This window comes from Vigna umbellata, chromosome 3, assembly GCF_029865625.1.
Source record: "Vigna umbellata cultivar VRB3 chromosome 3, Vumbellata_1.0, whole genome shotgun sequence".
Classification (NCBI taxonomy): Eukaryota; Viridiplantae; Streptophyta; class Magnoliopsida; order Fabales; family Fabaceae; genus Vigna; species Vigna umbellata.
The window spans coordinates 48,106,136-48,125,242 of record NC_142167.1 but is presented as its reverse complement, the minus strand read 5'-3'; the positions used below and the strand labels follow the sequence as shown (position 1 = coordinate 48,125,242).

At 40.1% G+C, this 19,107-nt stretch overlaps 2 protein-coding genes across 2 annotated transcripts; one reads left to right on the top strand and one right to left on the bottom strand.

Moving 5' to 3' along the window:
- Positions 1-3,801: 3,801 nt before the first annotated feature.
- Positions 3,802-4,602, bottom strand: LOC148202796 (uncharacterized). Its single transcript, XM_088109683.1, has one exon. The coding sequence runs from the start codon at positions 4,600-4,602 to the stop codon at positions 3,802-3,804; it is 801 nt and encodes a 266-aa protein (XP_087965809.1).
- A 3,696-nt stretch (positions 4,603-8,298) lies between these two features.
- LOC124845932 (ARM repeat superfamily protein) lies at positions 8,299-14,159 on the top strand. The gene is made up of 8 exons (XM_088110777.1): positions 8,299-8,530; positions 8,602-8,886; positions 8,972-9,255; positions 10,694-10,822; positions 11,662-11,784; positions 12,364-12,471; positions 12,848-13,026; positions 13,808-14,159. The coding sequence occupies exons 1-8, from the start codon at positions 8,395-8,397 to the stop codon at positions 13,929-13,931; spliced, it is 1,368 nt and encodes a 455-aa protein (XP_087966903.1). The 5' UTR covers positions 8,299-8,394; the 3' UTR covers positions 13,932-14,159.
- The last annotated feature ends 4,948 nt before the right edge of the window (positions 14,160-19,107 follow it).

Below are 19,107 nucleotides of genomic sequence, written 5' to 3'. Positions count from 1 at the left end.
ATGAAAGGGTCTTCTATGGGAAGAGGTCGAGCCCAGACGATTTCTTCTACACTTACGTGAACTTCTTCACTAGTCTCTTTATCCGGGTGCCCTTCACCAAGTTCCAAATGGTCGTCCTCCGGGAGGTTAACGTGGCTCCCGCGTAGCTGCATCCTAATTCTTGGGCGGTCGTGCAAGCGTTCTTGGCGATGTGTCTGGCCGTGGGCGTGACACCCACGATTCCTGTCTTTTTTCACTATTTTGAAGTCCGTCCGCCTCCTGGCGGCGGATGGGTGTCCTTCACTTCAGTTCGAGAAAGGACACTCTTCCGCCCCTTCGTCGATTCGTTCAAAAATTTCAAGCATCATTATTTTAAAATAATCGTTGACGACGCTGGCCGCCATGAATTCCACGACGGCGAAGGGAACCCATTGTTCCCTTTTTATTGGACGAGGGAGCCCCGTAGAATAAAGGCGTCCTCTGTGGGAGAATTAAATCTGTCCGACCTAGAGGCCGTGCGTACCATCAATGCCCTCCCCGTCGGATATCCGCCCGTCGCTTGGTAGAATGCCTTAGTCTTAAGGATTGTGGACAAAAGGCGTTCGATATGGTATTGTTACATTGGGTTTGTTTGTATCTAGTATACTGATCTTAACGTTTCTGAATTGTTTTGTTTCTTTCAGAGCTGATGACGACTCCTGCCCCCCGTCAATCCAACTTCATGGCTTCCCGAAAGCGAGCCGGAGCAAGCTCATCCTCGGCCCGTCCGAAGACCACGCCGAATGCGCCCCGTCCCTCGGTTATCAGACGATCTTCGTCGGGTGGCCGCTTGCCTCCGGTGCCAGCAACGCAGGTACCGAGAGCCCCCCAAGTTGAGAAGGCTGGGAGTTCCACAGCAAGAGGCCGGACGCCTGGTCCGGATCCCCTCTTTGATCTTCCTGCCGTTATGGTCGATCCTTCGTCCGAAGCGGCCACTACCTCTGTTGCTCCTTTGGTGCGCAAAACGAAGGATAATGGCCGCAAGGACAAGGAAGGTTCGTCGTCGCGGTCGGCGTCGAAGAAAGCCCGCAAGGGCAAAGAGAAAGAGAAGGACAAAGTTCCCGCAGTGCCGTTGCCGGGCGGCATATTCAGTCCGGCCTTTAGCATGAGTGAGCGGACAAAGTTTCACATGAGCTCCTCCCAGCGGGCGCTCATTGAACCTCTTTCTGAGGTGGAACTAACTAACGCCATGCTGGAGATGTCCACTTGGGCGGCCTCCCTAGCATGGTACCTGAAGGAGTTCGCCAACCGTCCCGGAGTGGAGGAGGTGCGTGCTGAGCTCTTGGCCGAGAAAAAGAACTCGTCCTCCCTCCAATCCGCCATGGAGCAGCTACTCCTGAACCAGGACGAATACGACAAGAAGATCGAGCAACTGGAGGCCGATCTTGCAAAGTCGAAGAAGGAGGCTGCTGAAGCCGACGACCTTCTGGCGGTCGCCCGAGGCGAACATGAACGAATGGCTGGGGAGTGTAGTCAGCTGAAGGTCAAGGTTTCTGGCCTCCAAGGTTCTGAAGCCGGCCTCCAAAAGGCAAACCGGGCTTTGACCAATGATCTGGCCAAGGCTAACGAGAAAATTGCCGAGCTCGAGGCGACCGTGGTCTTTGAACATGAGGAGGGTTTTAACAAAGCCCTCCGGCAAGCGTCGCTTTTGGCCGGTATCCAGGAACCGTTCGACTTGGGATTTGACATCGAGAAGGATGTTTTTGATGGTGTCATGGTGGACCTCAATGCTCTTGATGGCGGCGAGCCAGGGGTCGAGTCAGGGGATGTCGTCGCGGCCGGGGACGCTGACGCTGACAAAGCGACGGTTGTGTTAGGGATACTTAGGTTTTTTCTTTTTATACTTTTAACTTTTTGGAACGTGTATTCATGTGGCCGCCCGCCCAACATCTTGGGTTGTCGAGATGTTGGCCGGGTCGTTTTTTTGTAAATGCTGGCACGTTTTGGTGCTCTTGCCGATCAATACACAATTTTTATTTGTTCAATTTCTTTTAAATTTTTCTGACGTATCTTTATACAAAGTACACATAGCGTTATCTATTTGTTAATCGCCCGCCCAATCTGACTTGGACTTTTAAGGCGCGGACGGTAGCGGTTCTTCGGAAAGAACTCTCCGTTCACCGTCCGGCAAGACTGACAGTGGTTCATGGGAACTCCGTTCATCAGCTTGGTCTTTTTGATTGGTGGACGGCAGTGGTTCTTTGGAAAGAACTCTCCGTTCACCGTCCGACCAAGCTGACAGTGGTTCATGGGAACTCCGTTCATCAACTGGTCTTTTGATTGGCGGACGGTAGTGGTTCTTCGGAAAGAACTCTCCGTTCACCGTCCGGCCAAGCTTACAGTGGTTCATGGGAACTCCGTTCATCAGCTTGGTCTTCTGATTGGCGGACGGCAGTGGTTCTTTGGAAAGAACTCTCTGTTCACCGTCCGGCCAAGCTGACAGTGGTTCATGGGAACTCCGTTCATCAGCTTGGTCTTTTGATTGACGGACGACAGTGGTTCTTCGGAAAGAACTCTCCGTTTACCGTCCGGCCAAGCTGACAGTGGTTCATGGGAACTCCGTTCATCAGCTTGGTCTTTTGATTGGCGGACGGCAGTGGTTCTTCGGAAAGAACTCTCCGTTTATCGTCCGACCAAGCTGACAATGGTTCATGGGAACTCCTCCGTTCATCAGCTTGGTCTTTTGATTGGTGTAATCCGTGCACATGGTTCTTTAGTTTTGGGAGAAAACGGGCGTCCTGTCATTGAATTAATTTTAACAATACAATTCACAATTCAACTGAAATAAAATTTCAAATGTGTTGCATTCCAAGTGTTTGGGACATGCCGTCCGTCCGGGTTTTGTAGTCTGTATGCTCCATTCCCGAGCGCTTCGATCACCCGAAAAGGTCCCTCCCATTTTGCTGCCAGCTGGCCATGCGTAGCTACTCGGCGAGCTTCTGCAGCCTTTCTCCACACCAAGTCGCCTTCCTGAAAGCTTCTAGGTCGCACCTTGGAGTTGTATTTTCTCTCCACCATGCGTTTACAAGCCTCGGCTCTCAAGGCCGCCCGGTCTCGCTGTTCGTCTAGGGAGTCCAGGTCGATCCTTAGTTCCTGGTCGTTCAACTGCAGGTCTTCGATCTGTCTCCGCAATGATGGCTCACCCAGCTCAACCGGCAACATGGCATCAGTGCCATATGTTAAGTTAAAGGGGGTTTCCTCGGTTGTTCCGTGAGCTGTGCACCGATAGGCCCACAAGCCTTCGGGTAGCTCGTCGACCCATGCCCCCTTTTTTTCCCCTACTCGCCGTTTCAGCTCGGCCACCACAGCCTTGTTCATCGCCTCAACTTGACCGTTCGTCTGAGGGTGTTCGACCGAGCTGGTAACATGTCTGATCCCCAACCCCTTGAAGAACTCGGCAAGCTTTTTATCTATGAACTGTCGGCCACTATCTGTGATGACCGTGTGCGGGAGGCCGAAGCGGCATACCAATTTCCAGCAGAATTTCTGGACCTGGGCGGCCGTTATGGTTGCTAGAGGTTCGACCTCTACCCACTTAGTGAAGTAGTCGACCGCTACCAAAAAGAATTTCTTCTGGGCCCGACCTATGGGAAATGGTCCTACGATATCCATTCCCCATTGGGCGAACGGCCAGGGCGACACGATCGAGTGCAAAGTGTGGGGGTGCAGATGAGTATTGGCGTACGCTTGGCAACTGAGGCATTTTTGGACGAACGTCTTTGTATCAGCTTCCAGGGTCGGCCAATAGTAGCCTGCTCTTGTGACTCGGGCCTTTAGCGTCCGTCAACCTGTGTGGAACCCGCAAATGCCGTTGTGCAGTTCGTCCATCACATAGCGCGCCTCTTCCTTCCCTAGGCACTTAAGAAGGGGGGTGGAGAACCCCCTCCTATACAAGCTATCCCCTATCAGCAGGTAGCGTGCGGTCCTCTTTGCCTCGCTGGGTGTGACGGGCCGTCCGGTGTCCTGTCGGGACATTATTTCTCGGACCTCAGATCGCCAATCCTCCTTGGTGGACACCGCCAAGCAGTCAACCGAAGGTTGGAACAACACTTGCCGTACGATCGTCGTTAGTTGCCCCTTTTCCTTTTCTGCGCTAAGCTTAGATAACATATCCGCCCGGGCGTTTTCCTCCCTCGGGATATGTTGGATTTTGATCCGGTCGAACGTCCTTGCCAGCTCTGTTGCGCGATGGAAGTATCGCATTAAGTGTTCTTCCTTCACCTGGAAGTCACCATTCATCTGGCCGACGACCAGTTGGGAGTCCGTCCGACATGTGACTTTTTTCGCCCTCATGTCCTTCGCCAACTCTAGGCCGGCTACCAAGCCTTCATACTCTGCTTGGTTATTGGAGACCTTGAACTTAAATATCAAGGAGTGCTCCAATAGGAATCCGTCAGGTCCCTCCAACACGATGCCGGCTCCACTGACTGTTCGGCCGGACGCCCCATCCACGTATAAATTCCACTCGCTCTGGACGGAGGGAGGTAGCTCGGCTGCGAAGTCAGCGAGGTGCTGACCCTTGACCGACCCTCTCGGTTCGTAGCGCAAGCCGAACTCGGACAATTCTACCGCCCATGCCACCATGCGTCTCGCCAGGTCCGGCTTCCTTAGGATTCTTGAAATTGGGAAATCGGTTCGGACGACGATTTGGTGGCTTTGGAAATACGGCCGGAGGCGCCTTGACGCGTGTAATAAGGCGAGCGCCACCTTTTCGACTTCTTGATAGCGAGTTTCCCGGTCCATGAGTGTGTGGCTAGTGAAGTACACCAGCCTTGGTTGGGGCCTTCTTGCGTTAACACGGCGCTGATGGCCGATTCTGACACGCCCAGGAAGACATGCAGATCCTCCCCTAGCGCTGGACGGTTCATGACAGGCGGGTTAAGCAGGATATTCTTGACATCCTGGAAGGCGCGTTCGCACTCGGCGTCCCATATCGAGCCGGCTCCCTTCTTCATCCTTCGTAGGACGGGTCTAACCCGCTCGGCTAGCTTTGGGATGAATCGGGACAATGCCGTGAGCCGCCCAACGAGTCTCTGTACTTCTTTAAGGGTGGTCGGGCTCTGCATCTGCAATACTGCCTCGCACTTATCGGGATTAGCTTCGATCCCCCTAGACGTAAGCATGAAGCCTAAGAACTTCCCGGCGGCTACCCCGAACGTACATTTGGCCGGGTTCAAGCGCATCCCGAATTTTTTGACTTGGTGGAAAACTTCCTCCAGGTCTTTAATGTGGCCACCGTCGTCCGCCGATCGGACGACCATGTCGTCGACATAGACGTCCATGCATCTGCCAATTTGTTCTCGGAAGATTCGGTCCATCAATCGCTGGTAAGTGGCTCCGGCGTTCTTTAGGCCAAAGGGCATTACTTCGTAGCAGAAGTTAGCCCGCTCTGTCATGAAGGTCGTCTTCTCCCGGTCCGGCCCGTACATTGGTATCTGGTTATACCCGTAGTAAGCGTCCAAGAAGCTCAGTATCCTGTGTCCGGACATGCCGTCTACCAATGCGTCAATGCTAGGCAGGGGATGAGAGTCTTTTGGGCAGGCTTTGTTTAGATCGGTGTAATCCGTGCACATTCGCCACTTCCCGCTGGCCTTTTTTACCATTACCACATTGGCCAGCCACGTGGTATAGGTGACCTCTCTAACAAAGCCGGCCGTCTTTAGCTTCTCTACCTCCTCCTCCACCACCTTTCTCTTCTCATCTCCCATCCTTCGCTTCCTTTGCGCCACCGAACGGGCCTCCTTAAACAATGCTAGTTTATGAGACATGATTGATGGGTGAATCCCCGGCATGTCGGCCGCCGTCCACGCGAACAGGTCTCGGTTCTTCCACAGGAGCGACCTCAACTCTTCTTCAGTATCGGGCTCTAATCCTCTCGCCATGGTAGTCGTCTGGGAAGGCTCCTTCCCTATTAGGATCAGCTGGGTTTTTCCAATAGGTTCCAGCCGGTCTTCCGCGTTCGTCCTTGGGTCGAGGTCGGCCATGGCGACCTCGGAACCGGTGGCCCTCCTCTTCCCTTGATGGGTCCCTGTTATATTTGAAGTCTTAATTAGATCCTTATTTTTGTTAATTTGATGCAAATAAAACCTTTCCGTCAATTTCATAAAACAGCGTTAAGGAGTGTGTGACGTGGCGTGTGTGAATCCAATTTTTTAATACTCAGATATTTTGAATGAAGTAAATATAGTATAATCCATGCTGAAATTAATTAAATAGAGGGCAAATTTGGAAAAACTTAATGTTTTGTTTGCTGAAACATCTCTGGAAGGGAGAAATCAAAATCAAGTGTAGACCCCTTTAATTGACAAATGTAATTGAGATTGGGGAAAAAATTAGGGGCAGGGTTCGTGTGAGGAACAAATTAGCTTTGGAAGTTGGAAGAAGGCTTTCCTGCCTGCACCGCGAATTGGATTCTGTGTGTTTTTTATTCACACGTTGATGGAGACGAAGGAGAAAGTGGCAGTGCGATGGTGGTCGAGGCGATTTAGGCTTCAACAGCGGCGACGATAATGCTTGGTGATGGTGGAGAAGATTCTGGGTTGGTTTCTGGTGGTGCGCCTCTTGTGGTTTTCTGCTTGCAGGTTGACGATGAAGACGTGAGGGAGATGGTTGCGCCACGACGGAGGTTCGGCGAGAGACTGGCATTTCTGTTCTTCTCTGGATTTTGCTTTGCAGGTCCAGTGATGTAGATGACGAACTCACAATGTTTATCACTTTGCAAGTCCACCCTCTATCGCTCGTCCAACTACCTCCATGTTCCCGACCGTTCGGTCTGGTCGTCCTCCCTCGTCTACCACTCGGTCACATAGCTCCACACCTTCTACCGTTCGGTCTGGTCGTCCTCCCTCGTCTACCGCTCGTCCAACTACCTCCCTGCTCACGACCGTTCGGTCTGGTAGTCCACCCTCCTCTATCGCTCGTCCAACTACCTCCCTGTTCCCAACCGTTCGGTCTGGTCGTCCTCCCTCTACCGTTCGGTCACATAGTTCCCCACCTTCTACCGTTCGGTCCCCCTCTCTCTCCCTCCTACACCTTCTCTTGTACACTTTCCAGCCCCTAACATGTGCTCCCTGCCTTCCAACGTTCGACCTTTACGGTCGATATCGTTCGACCTCACTTCCCTCCTACCTTTCTTCTCCTTCTCATTACCTCCCACCTTATACCCTAACATATACAGTATCAGATATAAGACCTGCAAAAATTTCTAAACATAACTGTGCCCACCAAACTATTAAAAAATAGTACTTATGCTTTAGTAATACAACAATGGAAATACAGTTCCTGGCATTGTAATATATAAGACGTCAAAGAAGGAAATTCTAATATATCCAAAACATTGTAATACATCCAAAACACATAGTTGGCATCATTGCCTTTCATTAAATTACATAGCAGTAAAACCATAAACATTGTTCCTTAGACTATTACATAATAAGATCCTTAAACTTGGCATCATTGTCATTTATACACACATCTATAGTTGAGCTTCCTGGTCATTCATACACACTTCAGATAACTGTGATGATGGCATGATTGGTTCTTGGGTTGCTTTGGGGGACCACCACCGAATATTGTAGTTTCTCATCAATAAAGGACCCACACCTGACCTATCGAGACACGAACCCCTGCATGCCGCTTCCAACTATTTCTTCTTCACGACGAACCTTGCCGCTTCAGCTCGAACAAAGATCGCGATTTTTCTTCCCTCACGCGAACCCTAATAATAAAAAACCCCCAATTTGTTTCCCCAATCTCAGTTGCATTCCTCAATTAAAACGTCTTAGATAGAACATGTTGAACGGGAATTCTGCATTTGATTCTCCCTCGGGCATCCACTCGAACAGCATCCACTCTTTCCCAACTCTGAGACGACACGAGGCCTAGAATAGAAAAATCTTCAACTTGATTTTGATTTCTCCCTTCCAGAGATGTTTCAGCAAACAAAACATTACGTTTTTCCAAATTTGCCCTCTGTTTAATTAATTTCAGCATGGATTATACTATATTTACTTCATTCAAAATATCTGAGTATTAAAAAATTGCATTCACACGCCATGTCACGCACTGCTTAACGCCGTTTTCTGAAATTGACGGAAAAGATTTATTTGCATCAAATTAACAAAAATAAGGATCTAATTAAGACTTCAAATATAACAGGAACCTATTTCAAATTTCAGACGAAAATAGGGACCTATCGAGACATTAAACCAATAGATACCAAACATAACCCTGGTAGATCTTACCGCGTTTCATCTCCATTTTCAAAATCAGTTCACCCTAGTAAGCATATACTTTCACCAGTCACAGGCTAAAACTCAAGAACTTTGAAACAAAAGGAAAGACAGGAAGAGAGGAGTGAGAGTGAAAGAAGAAGCAATGGCGACGCGTACGATCTCGCAGGAAGCTTTCGAAGAACTTGTGAAAGAAAACGTCGACGACCTCGGCATGGACCCCACCGAGGCCCTCCAAGACGCCATCCAGACCCTCACTCTTCAAGGCGTCGATCTCTCAGGTTCCTCTCTCTCTTCTCACCTTCTCACCTTCTTCTCCCTCTCTCAATCCCTCAACGACGTCGTTTCGCAGGCATCGTCACCTCCGTCCCCGGCGACACCAACCCCGTCATCGACTGCTTGGACCGCTTGAAGCACCTCCAATCCGAACCCGACGATCACGAACTCGCCATAGCGTTCAACACGCTCCATGAATTGTGTTCGAATCCAAATCCAAATGCAAATTCTAATTCGGCAATTGCGACCAGAAACGGTGCCGTCGAGTTAACTTGTTCGCTCTGTTCCAAAATCCCCCGCGCCACTGGATCTCGCGAGCTCCTTCTCTCTGCTTTAAACGCATTGTCGTCGTTGCTTCACGGTTGACTACTCGTTTATCAACCGTTGCCATTTCGCCACTGTTTTGAATTTCTCCTTTTGAATGCTGATTCTCTCTGTCGTTTCAGATGTTCAGAGTACGGGCACGTTTCAGCGGTGTGACGGACCGACGATTGTGATTGGTTTTCTGGCTGATAATAAGCAGGATGTGGAGGTCTTGAGCAGTGGATTTCGCGTCGTGGCTTCTGCGGCGACCGGCGATGAGATCGTGAAGGAGTCCTTTATGGAGTTGAAGGTTGATGAGCTGGTTTTGGAGATCTTGTCGTTGCATAAGAACAGGGGGATCCAGAGTTTGTATGACGCAGTTCGCGCGCTTTTGACTCCGGATGACAATCGAGTCGTGGCTTCGCAGGTGAGTTCGGCTGCTTGATGATATGTTAGATTATGTTTGGTTTACCGTTTGGTCACTTCCAAGTTACGTTTTGTCCCGAAAACTCAGTTTGGTTGTATGTTTGATTTTCCTTAAAAGTACCTTAGCATACTACATTTGGCCTGAAACCAGGTTTCAATTGAAAGTAAGATCGAGGTTGCCTTTGCAAACTCAGTTAGCAAAATGAAACCTTCTCAATCTAAGTTTCCATACTTTAATCCAAACATGCACTTAGTGTGCTTATTATACTTGAGAAAGATATTTGAGAGTGTGTGTTTCCCTCTCTTAAGATTCTCATTTATAATAACTTTGGATACATGGGACACAATGTATATGAGGGAAAAGAAGAAAATTCCAAAAGATACATCTAAGAACTAGGTCCAAGACAAAACATACAACACCTTACAATAAATCCTATTAAAGACTATTTATTCTAACAATTATTATGGATGTTAAAGAAATTTGGTAAAATTTATCCATGGACACTTGTGGTAGAGAAAGAAATGTAGACATGTTAAGTAATATGATGTGATGAGGAATATGATATGGTACGAGGATAGATATCGAGAAATGAAAGATGTCAATTTTGTGTTTGTACTTTAACAGGTGTCCATGCATAATTACAAGAATTTGATTTATCTTAAGAGTCATATATATTTAGCATTTGTCCTGCAGGATGTGTCCATATATCATTAGTCTTGTTTGGGTATCGGAAACAATTCTTCTTTTTCATGAATTCACAGGTAATTATGAAAGAAATTTAAATGTTTATTACACTGTCATCTAATCACATAGTTCATGTATAATAAGTTTGTTGACTTTTTTTTTTAATAATTATCTTGAAAGTCATAGGTAACTCTAATTGATTACGACAAGAAAGCCTTACGAAACACAGATCACAACTGCCATTCAGCTCAGTTAGAGATCGAGGTTTCAGAGTTTGTTTGACAATCTTGAAATGTTTATATTGGCAGTGTGTGAAAACTAGACCCTTAAAAAAAGTTTCAGTTACTTTTAGTATAACTTATTCTATATTGGTTAGAGATAATTCCAGAGTCTCAGCACTCTCCTCACGATGGGTTTCTAAAAATTGCCCCTGCAGCATTTACATTGCTATTTTTGCCCATTTATTAACTATTCACTGACTTGTGGGTCAGTTAGGTTCGTTCTTTCATTCCTTACAGATTACTTTAATATTGATGATGGGAATATTGTTTTTGACCAAATAGTCCGTGGAGTGTCACAGGTGTTCATGTACACGGACACGTGAAAATAAAGAAGTAAAAGGGTGCAAGTTAGGAACTTAATTTGGTGAATATGAATAGGGGATTTCTGGTTCATGTCTTTCGAAGTTGTAATCTGCTATCATTTCAGTTATGTGTACATCATTGCAAAAGTATTCGTTTTGATCTGTTTTCAGGTGTATGGTTATGCACGAAAATTTGCCAAGATAGGAATTGCAGAAGCTCTTGTGGATTGTCTGAGTGCAGGGCTTTGCTCACCTGACCTAGTTCCAGCGTGCACCACTTTGAAATTCATTGCTGTAAATGTAAGTGGAGTAATATCCAATCCTATATTGAGTATGCAAAATTGTGTTTGTATTGGAAACTCATAGGAATGCAGCCATTAGATAAAGCATGTAGTTGTATGGTTTTAGGTGATTTTTGTGGTGACAAATTGTCAGTTATACTTTGTCTCAAAATAACTGTTGAAAGACCAAGAGTTTTTATGGACTGTCTCACCGTGAATGATTCCTAAGATTGAGTTGCTGCAATGGTTTCCTTTTATTGATTCAGATGAGGCCAGGTGGACATGTTAGTGGAAATTAAACTCTGGGATAATGGCGGTATATTTGCCTGTGTATCTTAATACAAGACTCGCAGTCTCATTGGTCAATTATTAGGTGGCTTTTGCTTCTTATCCCTGTGTATGGCTTTTGCATGTGTAATGGCACAATAAATAAAATGTACGCTTGCTGCCTTATTGAGTATGAACAGTAAAATCAACTCCCTGAGTGTATACTTGGGAGGAGGAGTAACTGATGCTGATAGAATGAGAAAGGAGGCAGAGCAAGGAAATCCGAAAAGTTAGTGGCAGAGAGAGAAGAGGAATAGAGTTGCATCACACCATCCACCTCCTCAACAATTTTCCTTTTTCTCTTTTATGGGCTCAATCCTTCAGACATTCTCTCCACTTGGAAATGTTTATTTGCTGTCTGGTTGCCTAGCTGTCCCGTTTCACTATTTTTTTTTGAGTCATTATTCCCACGGAGTATTTCATTCCTTGGCTTCAATACAGCATGCTGTGTTAGCCATGCCACATCTTCAAACTGAAGACTTGCTGACACAAGAATTGTATTGTATTTATGCCTTGTATTTTATGTTGCAGGATGAAATATGTAAATCCATTGCTGAGAAAGGTGGTGTCGATGCAGTACTCAGATGTATCGATGACAGTGGTGAACAAGGTAACAAAGCTGTGGCCAAAGTTTGTTGCTCATTACTTTCAAAGGTATGGGTTGAAAATGTTTCTCTGGACTGCCCACCTAGTCATTTGTTTATTATTATTAATTTTTTGTAATTTCTCTCTGCAAAATATGGTTTCCAATGCTAGTGGTTCTTTGTAGGGTTTGCATTTTCTCTTTTTGTTGTTTTGATGGTTGTCCTACATTTTCTTCTTGAGCTGAAAGTTTTCCCTGCATATTATACTGTTATAATTTCAATCACTTGGGATTTGAGTGTGGTTTGTTTGTGTCCTAGATAAATCCCTTGCATCTTTTTAAAATGAAAATAAAAATGTGAATGCACCCATGTTTTTGGGTGTATGTAGCTGATGAAATTCACTTGGCTTCCATAAAATCATGAGCTGGAGTTTGCAGTAATGATCTCATAAATTTTCAATCCAAACACAATTTATACTTGTAAGTTTTTATATATGATATGAATGTAGTTGAGTAATGTAGGTAAAACTGAAATGATCATAAACATATTCATTATTTGATTGCTTATAACTTTTAACGTTCAATTCCATTAAGTTAAAAGTTGTCATTCCATTAAGTTAAATGACTCATTTCTTTGTTTAATTGATCAGTTAGCAGGAAGTGACATGAACAAGAGTGAAATTGTTGGGAAAGGAGGTATGGAGAAGTTGTTCACACTTTCATGCATGTTTTCCGATGACCCATCTGTTTTGCAAGAGGTGAGAATCTGCAATATCTGTTTGAGTAGCCATTGTAAAATCAGTCAGACTAAAACATCCTGCTCGAAGTCTTGAATTGTTCTTTTTGGGCACATCAATTTCGTTATAGGAATTCCAATAGGCATTAGTCAATTGGACAGTGGTTATTGAAGTTTGTAAATGATGTAATCATGGTTTATAATGTTGTTACTGGGTTCAGACTCCTAATATACTTAATCATGCTATTGCTACCAACATTTACAAAGAGTTATATCAGACCATATCATGGACGTAATTTTCTCTTTAAAACTCATGGTTTACTTGTTTCCTTCCAATTTATGTATATATGTACATCTTGTACCTGTTTTTTATTTTGTTGCTTTTATTTGTGGCACAGATTATGTCTATTATTTCTGTGCTGTGTTTAAGATCACCTGAAAACGCAGCCCGTGCCGTTGAAGCTGGTGCTGGTGACCTAGCTGTTCAGGCCATGAAGAAATTTCCTGCAGCACACCAAATGCAGAGAAACTCCTGTCTTATGATCAGAAATCTAGTTGTGAGAAATCCAGAAAACAGGCAAGTTTATGATTCGTGATATTTATTATGCAAAATGTTTAATCATACATTGCTTTGCATTTTTTTTTCTCGTTTTGCAGTTTTGTAGTCTGTCTTCTAGCATTTACTATGAATGTAGTTTGAAAAACCTGAACAGGTAGTTCTGTTTAACTGGGAATTGACTTGGTAATTTTTCCGTTAATATTAACAACTAGACCATTTCCGAACTGGTTTAAAACGAGGTTGAACAGTGTTTTCAAAAACTTATTTTAGTTTTGTAAAATTTAATCTGAAACATTTTTGAGACAAATAAAAACATATTTTAATAAGGATTACAAATATGCATAAATTATTCTATCAATATTATTTTAATAAAGTATATAATTTAGTCATTTATATTAATTTACAATTTTTAGATCTTGATTCCTTTAATATTTTTTTTACAGTAATTTGTCATTTTTTTTTTTCATTTTAGATGTAACATTGTTATTGTTATTAGATATTGGTGTATTTCATTAAACTTAAGAATTATGATCTTTTACGTGTACATTATATATTAAAAACCTATAAAACGATGTTTTTACTTTAGTTATAAAATTATGTTTTAAGTAATAGTTTATGCATTGTTTGATTAATATCAGTTTGACTACTTTGAACATCTTTTATAACCAAAGCAATAACCGATTTGGTTTTAAAAATATTGCATGAGGCAAATGCCAAATAAAAAGATTGCTAGAAACCGCAGAATGCGAATCATATTACCTCGTTATGGTAACCTTGTTGGAACTTTTGTATTGGACAGAACAACCTTGCTTTTGTATGGAATTGAGAAATACATAAGGAAAGCCAAGCAAACACATAGCAACTGTAAGGATGCTGCCACCGATGCGTTGAGGGATTTGGGCCTTGATAATTACAACTTGTAGTTGATAATTTTTTGACCTCTATTGTTTTACACCGTAATACCATCAATATTCTTTTGTTTTCCAAGCAAAATAGTGAGTGTATGACTGTATATTGTAATTGTCTCTAACCTCTCTACAAGAATATTCTCAATTTTCGGAATTCTATTCTATGTACAGACAGAGCTTGAACCTAATAGCTTCGTCGGAACTCCAATCCAATGGTTATAAGCCATAAATATTCCAGTGTTATCGAGGTTAGCACCATCTTGAATTTTTTCTTCATGTGCATCATTCACGCATCTACTCTTTGCTTCCCTTCTCCATCTTTTCAAATTATACTGGTTAGGTATTAGTTTAAAATCATTCACATCAAGAACTATATTTGATGACAGAATGCCAAAATTCTAAAACTTTCTGTAACTAAAAGAAACTGTCCCGATGGAAGGATTGAGTCAAACTTTATGCAACAATCATCCGCCTCCCGAATATGTTTGTCTAGAATTGATAATAAAATACCAAAAATTCAACTCTAATTTTTAGATAATGGATTTACATGTTTAACTTCTCAATTAAAATTTATAGAATCAAATAAATGTAAGTTTTAAAATAGAATACTTTTAAACACTAAAAATGATATTTACAACTTAAAAATCATAGCAAAACTAAAGTAATTAATTAAATCTAATTTATATCACGCCTCATTAAAGCATTTATCTAATTGATATCTAGAACTACTTTGATTCGAGATCTATCTATATGTAATGTCCACAGGGTATTCTGCTATGTGAGAAACTTTTTCTTCGTGGGTTTTCTATCTAATTTACAAATTTTGCTTGTGTGAAATTTAGCAGTGTTCAGATTATGAATCATGGTAGGTTTTAGTGAGTTTTTTCCTATCAACTTGTCGATAGAACTTTGATCAATGGAGTGTTGATATGGGGATCATCTTTGATTTCCAAGACATGTTGGAAATTATAAAGATGTTCAAGAATCAATGTTATTGAAAATCAGCTATGGTGGCGCCATGATAAAAATTGATGGTGGATTTATAGTTTGTTGCCACAATATGGTAGTGGTGATGCGGGTTTCTCATGGTAGGCATTTTGGGAGTCACGGAATGCTGGCGATGAATGAAGATGGCAAAAAATGTGGAGAGGCATTTGACATTATAATTTAACATAACTCTTTTTCCTTGTCAAATCATGATGACATTGTTGCTTGCTGCTAACATTGTTGTTTGCCGCTGGGCGTAGGGGTTTTAAGTTGGTCATTTAATTATCGCTTCGATCGATACTGATCGGTGAACATATTGGAGTTACATTTAAGCTAATTGTTTGGGAAACATGATCTAACCATGCAATGTCTAGGCCACCTATACTTCGAACTTACGTTTGAAAATGTTAATGTTGGAGGGAAAATGTAATGCCTCGAATTCTATACCATCTAGAATACACATAGTTGATATCCTATGAGCCATTATATGCAGCTTGATCGGATGGCTAAGGATGAGTGACAAGAAGGGATGAATACAACCTCCCAATCGTCCCCCAACTATGATTGGGTGTCCCACGATGTGTTTTAGTACGTAACTTGTTTTTATTAGGGGCAATGGTTGATTAGGTGGGTCGAGCAGAAGCACCTTATTGAAGCTGGTCAGAGTGCTAACATGATAAGCTTGTATCTATGCAAAGGGAACGAGTAGGTTTTTCATGTGAGGAAAAGTTGTCTTGTAGACCTCTTCTACATTTATGCTTGTCTTTTCAATGCTATGCTTGTTCGTCTCCCTTTTGATGAGTTTCAAATGGACTTGTTATTAGAACTGAACATAATGCCCACTCAACTATTGATGATGGAATAAACAAACATTTTTAAATAAAAATTTTACTTTCTAAGGAATCATGTTAACAAAAAAAAAATGGAGTTAAAATATTGTAATACCAATAAACAAATAACATATATATTTTAACAAAGTTTCTTATAATTAACCAATTCAAACTTATTAGAGATATGATATAAATGGAGTGTATATATATTAATTAAGTAGTTAGTGAGTCATTAATCCACTTATAAAAGGGAATATATATACACACACAAGTTTATTATGGACAAAAGTTATAACTTTTAAATATTAATTCCTTAGAATATAATTATACTAGAATTTAAATTATTGAGTACCAAATTAATTTTTTTCTAAAACTTTATGTAACACATTTATCTATCTATATATATATATATATATATATATATTCTCAAATAAAAGTTATCCTGGCTGACTGCATCTAATAAGCCAAACTTTCCAGCTTGCAGAGGAATAAAAGATGTGCTTTACAACCTGTTTCAGAAACAATTATTAGGGTAAAATATTTATAAGAAAGAATATTTTATGTATTTCAATTAAATTATGCACTAGTTGAAATTAGTTTAGGTAAATGAGAGATTTTTTACAGATTAATCTATCGTTTAATGTAAGTTTATATAATAATTTATTTTATTTTATAGTATTGTTTATGAAGATTAAAAAGTAAGTAGTCATGGTGCAAAATAATTTAGAGATTTAACAAAAAAATCATATTAACAAAAAAAATAGTAATATTTTCACGAGTTACATCTTTATAACAAATATCCACCCATTTTTATTCAACCACAAGTTCAAATAACTTCCAATTAAAATAAAATTTGAAATTATTTTCAATCCAAATGATTATTTTAAAAATTTATATAACAAATAAAAAAAATAGTTTATACACATTTTCAAAGCAATATCGTACCATTACAAAAGACAAGGGCTCTTTTTGTCCTTTAGGAAAAAAAATTGAACAATAATCTAATTAAGAACTAAAGTAAATTGAAGTGGCACTGAATGTTCCATCGCAAAGATTCTGAAAACACGTTAAACACAATCAAATTTCACATAGATTTTGAGACAAGTTAAGATAAGATATGTACAAGTTAGGTATAGAAATCAATATATATATATATATATATATATATATATATATATATATATATATATATATATATATATATATTTGAAGTTGGGTTGAGTATTGGTTGGTGGTAGTTGGCTTTTTCTGCCAAACGCATCTAAAGATGTACACTTTTTGGTGCTATTTCCTTGTTCATACTCATGGTATTGCGTGTACAATATATTATGTTTTCTTTCTTATCATGTCATAACATTGAAAATATTAACATACTTTACCATAGGTAAAATTTAATTGCTCTATTAAAGTAAGATTTAAAAAAAAAACTTTAGTTTAATTTAACTTTATAAAATTGCTTTTGTAAAGTAATATAATGTAAATTTGTTTCTGTTAACATAACATCTCATGTCGAGATATCTACGAAACTAGATATTGATAAATATATAAAAATAAATTAATAGTAGATAGCAAAATAGATCAACAAATAATGATTATGACAGATTTAAATGACTTTAATATTAATTAAAGTAAGCTTTAAATCTGTCTTATCGATAACTGCATTGAGATTCCCATCCAATTTTAAGATCAAATTTTATGAAAAATAATTATTAATGATTTAAGTTTTTTTTTCTTTTACAAATTAATCATTAATCATAATAATATGATGAAAATAAGAAACCTGCTACGATAGATAAGTATGAATTGGCTGGTATGAGAATCTTTCAAGGAAATGACTTCTTCTAGGGTGGGACCTACCTTATTTTTTTAAACCTACACACATTTGTTTTATTCATTAGTCATGCGATTTGGTTATTTAATGTTAATGTAATAATTTTATTCTCAGCATTTCAATTGTGTTATGATTGAGCATTTGATAGATTTTTTTAAGCCTTCTCAAAAGTATAAATTATGTTATCAAGAATTGCATGCCATAAATTTATTGACATCTTTGAAAAACTTCATTTCTTCAATTGTTTGAGAAGAAAACAAAAACTTCCTATATATAGTATGGTTTCTGTTAATAATAATAATAATAATAATAATAATAATAATAAATTTTTAAAATAATTTTTAACTCAAAATGTAAGTATATAATATTTTCTAAATAATCATCTTAAAGGGTTGTAGTTAATATTAGAATTGATCATTATAGAATATTATATTGTGTATAAGTTTGGAGGTATGAGCAAGTAGACTCCTTTGCTCTACAAGATTCTTCTCTATTATTTTATCTGAAAGAGACCGTTTTGTCATGCACCTTCAAGATAAACATGGAAAGTTGAAACCAAGTGCATTTATTTCTTAAGAAAACAGAAAAAGGGTAGTTTTGTTACACCAGATAACAACTTGTGAGTAAAAAATAATATTTTATCTTAAGATTATAGTAACACTTGAAGTCCTAATTGATTTAAATGATCGTTTAATTTAAGTAATTTACCATTAAAAAAGAAAAATGTTTCTAATAACTTACATACAACTAAACTATCATACCACAATGATCATCTAATGCTTTAAATATTGTTGTGAAAATTGATAATAAAAATAACTTTTAATAATTATTAAAATGTGTACGCAAAAACACACTTAATATCATATTTTTAATTATAAAAAGAATAAAGAACCCATACAAACAAAAAGAATTAAAATTGTTATCAATGATAAAAATTTGAGTGAGTAGATTCAAAGATTGGAATAAGTTGGTGTCTGGTCAGTGGAGTTTGGTTGAAAATTTGCTTCATAATTTTGAGTTGATATTGTAAGAGATGACTTTGGTGGCGGTTTCTTACAACCGTCTTCGTAACTTTTTTTCTATTTTGGTGGTATTCTAACCCTAAATTTGACCCACTCTTAATGAATAAAAATAATAAATGTTAACAATTTAATATGCCATTGAATTAATAAATTTCTTCCTTTTACTAAAACTTTTAACTTTTAATATGCCATTGAATTAAACCAATTAAATTCATTGGATGCCAATGTCTAAGGTCCACATTGATGATGCAAATTGAAGATAAAAAAAATGCACAAAGAGCATAAGAATATTATTCTCTCATGTGACTTCTATTTCTTATAATAACTTATTAGATTAAAATTGTACTCCAAATATAAATACAAATAGATAGATTTTCCCCCAATAAATTTCTCTTTCCCTAACCTGCACAAGAATTTTAATTAAATATATTATTAAATTAAGAGTGACAATACCTTAATATGTCAATGTATGTCAACGTGACAAATATATTCATTTAACAAGTGAGGTGTCATTAAATTTT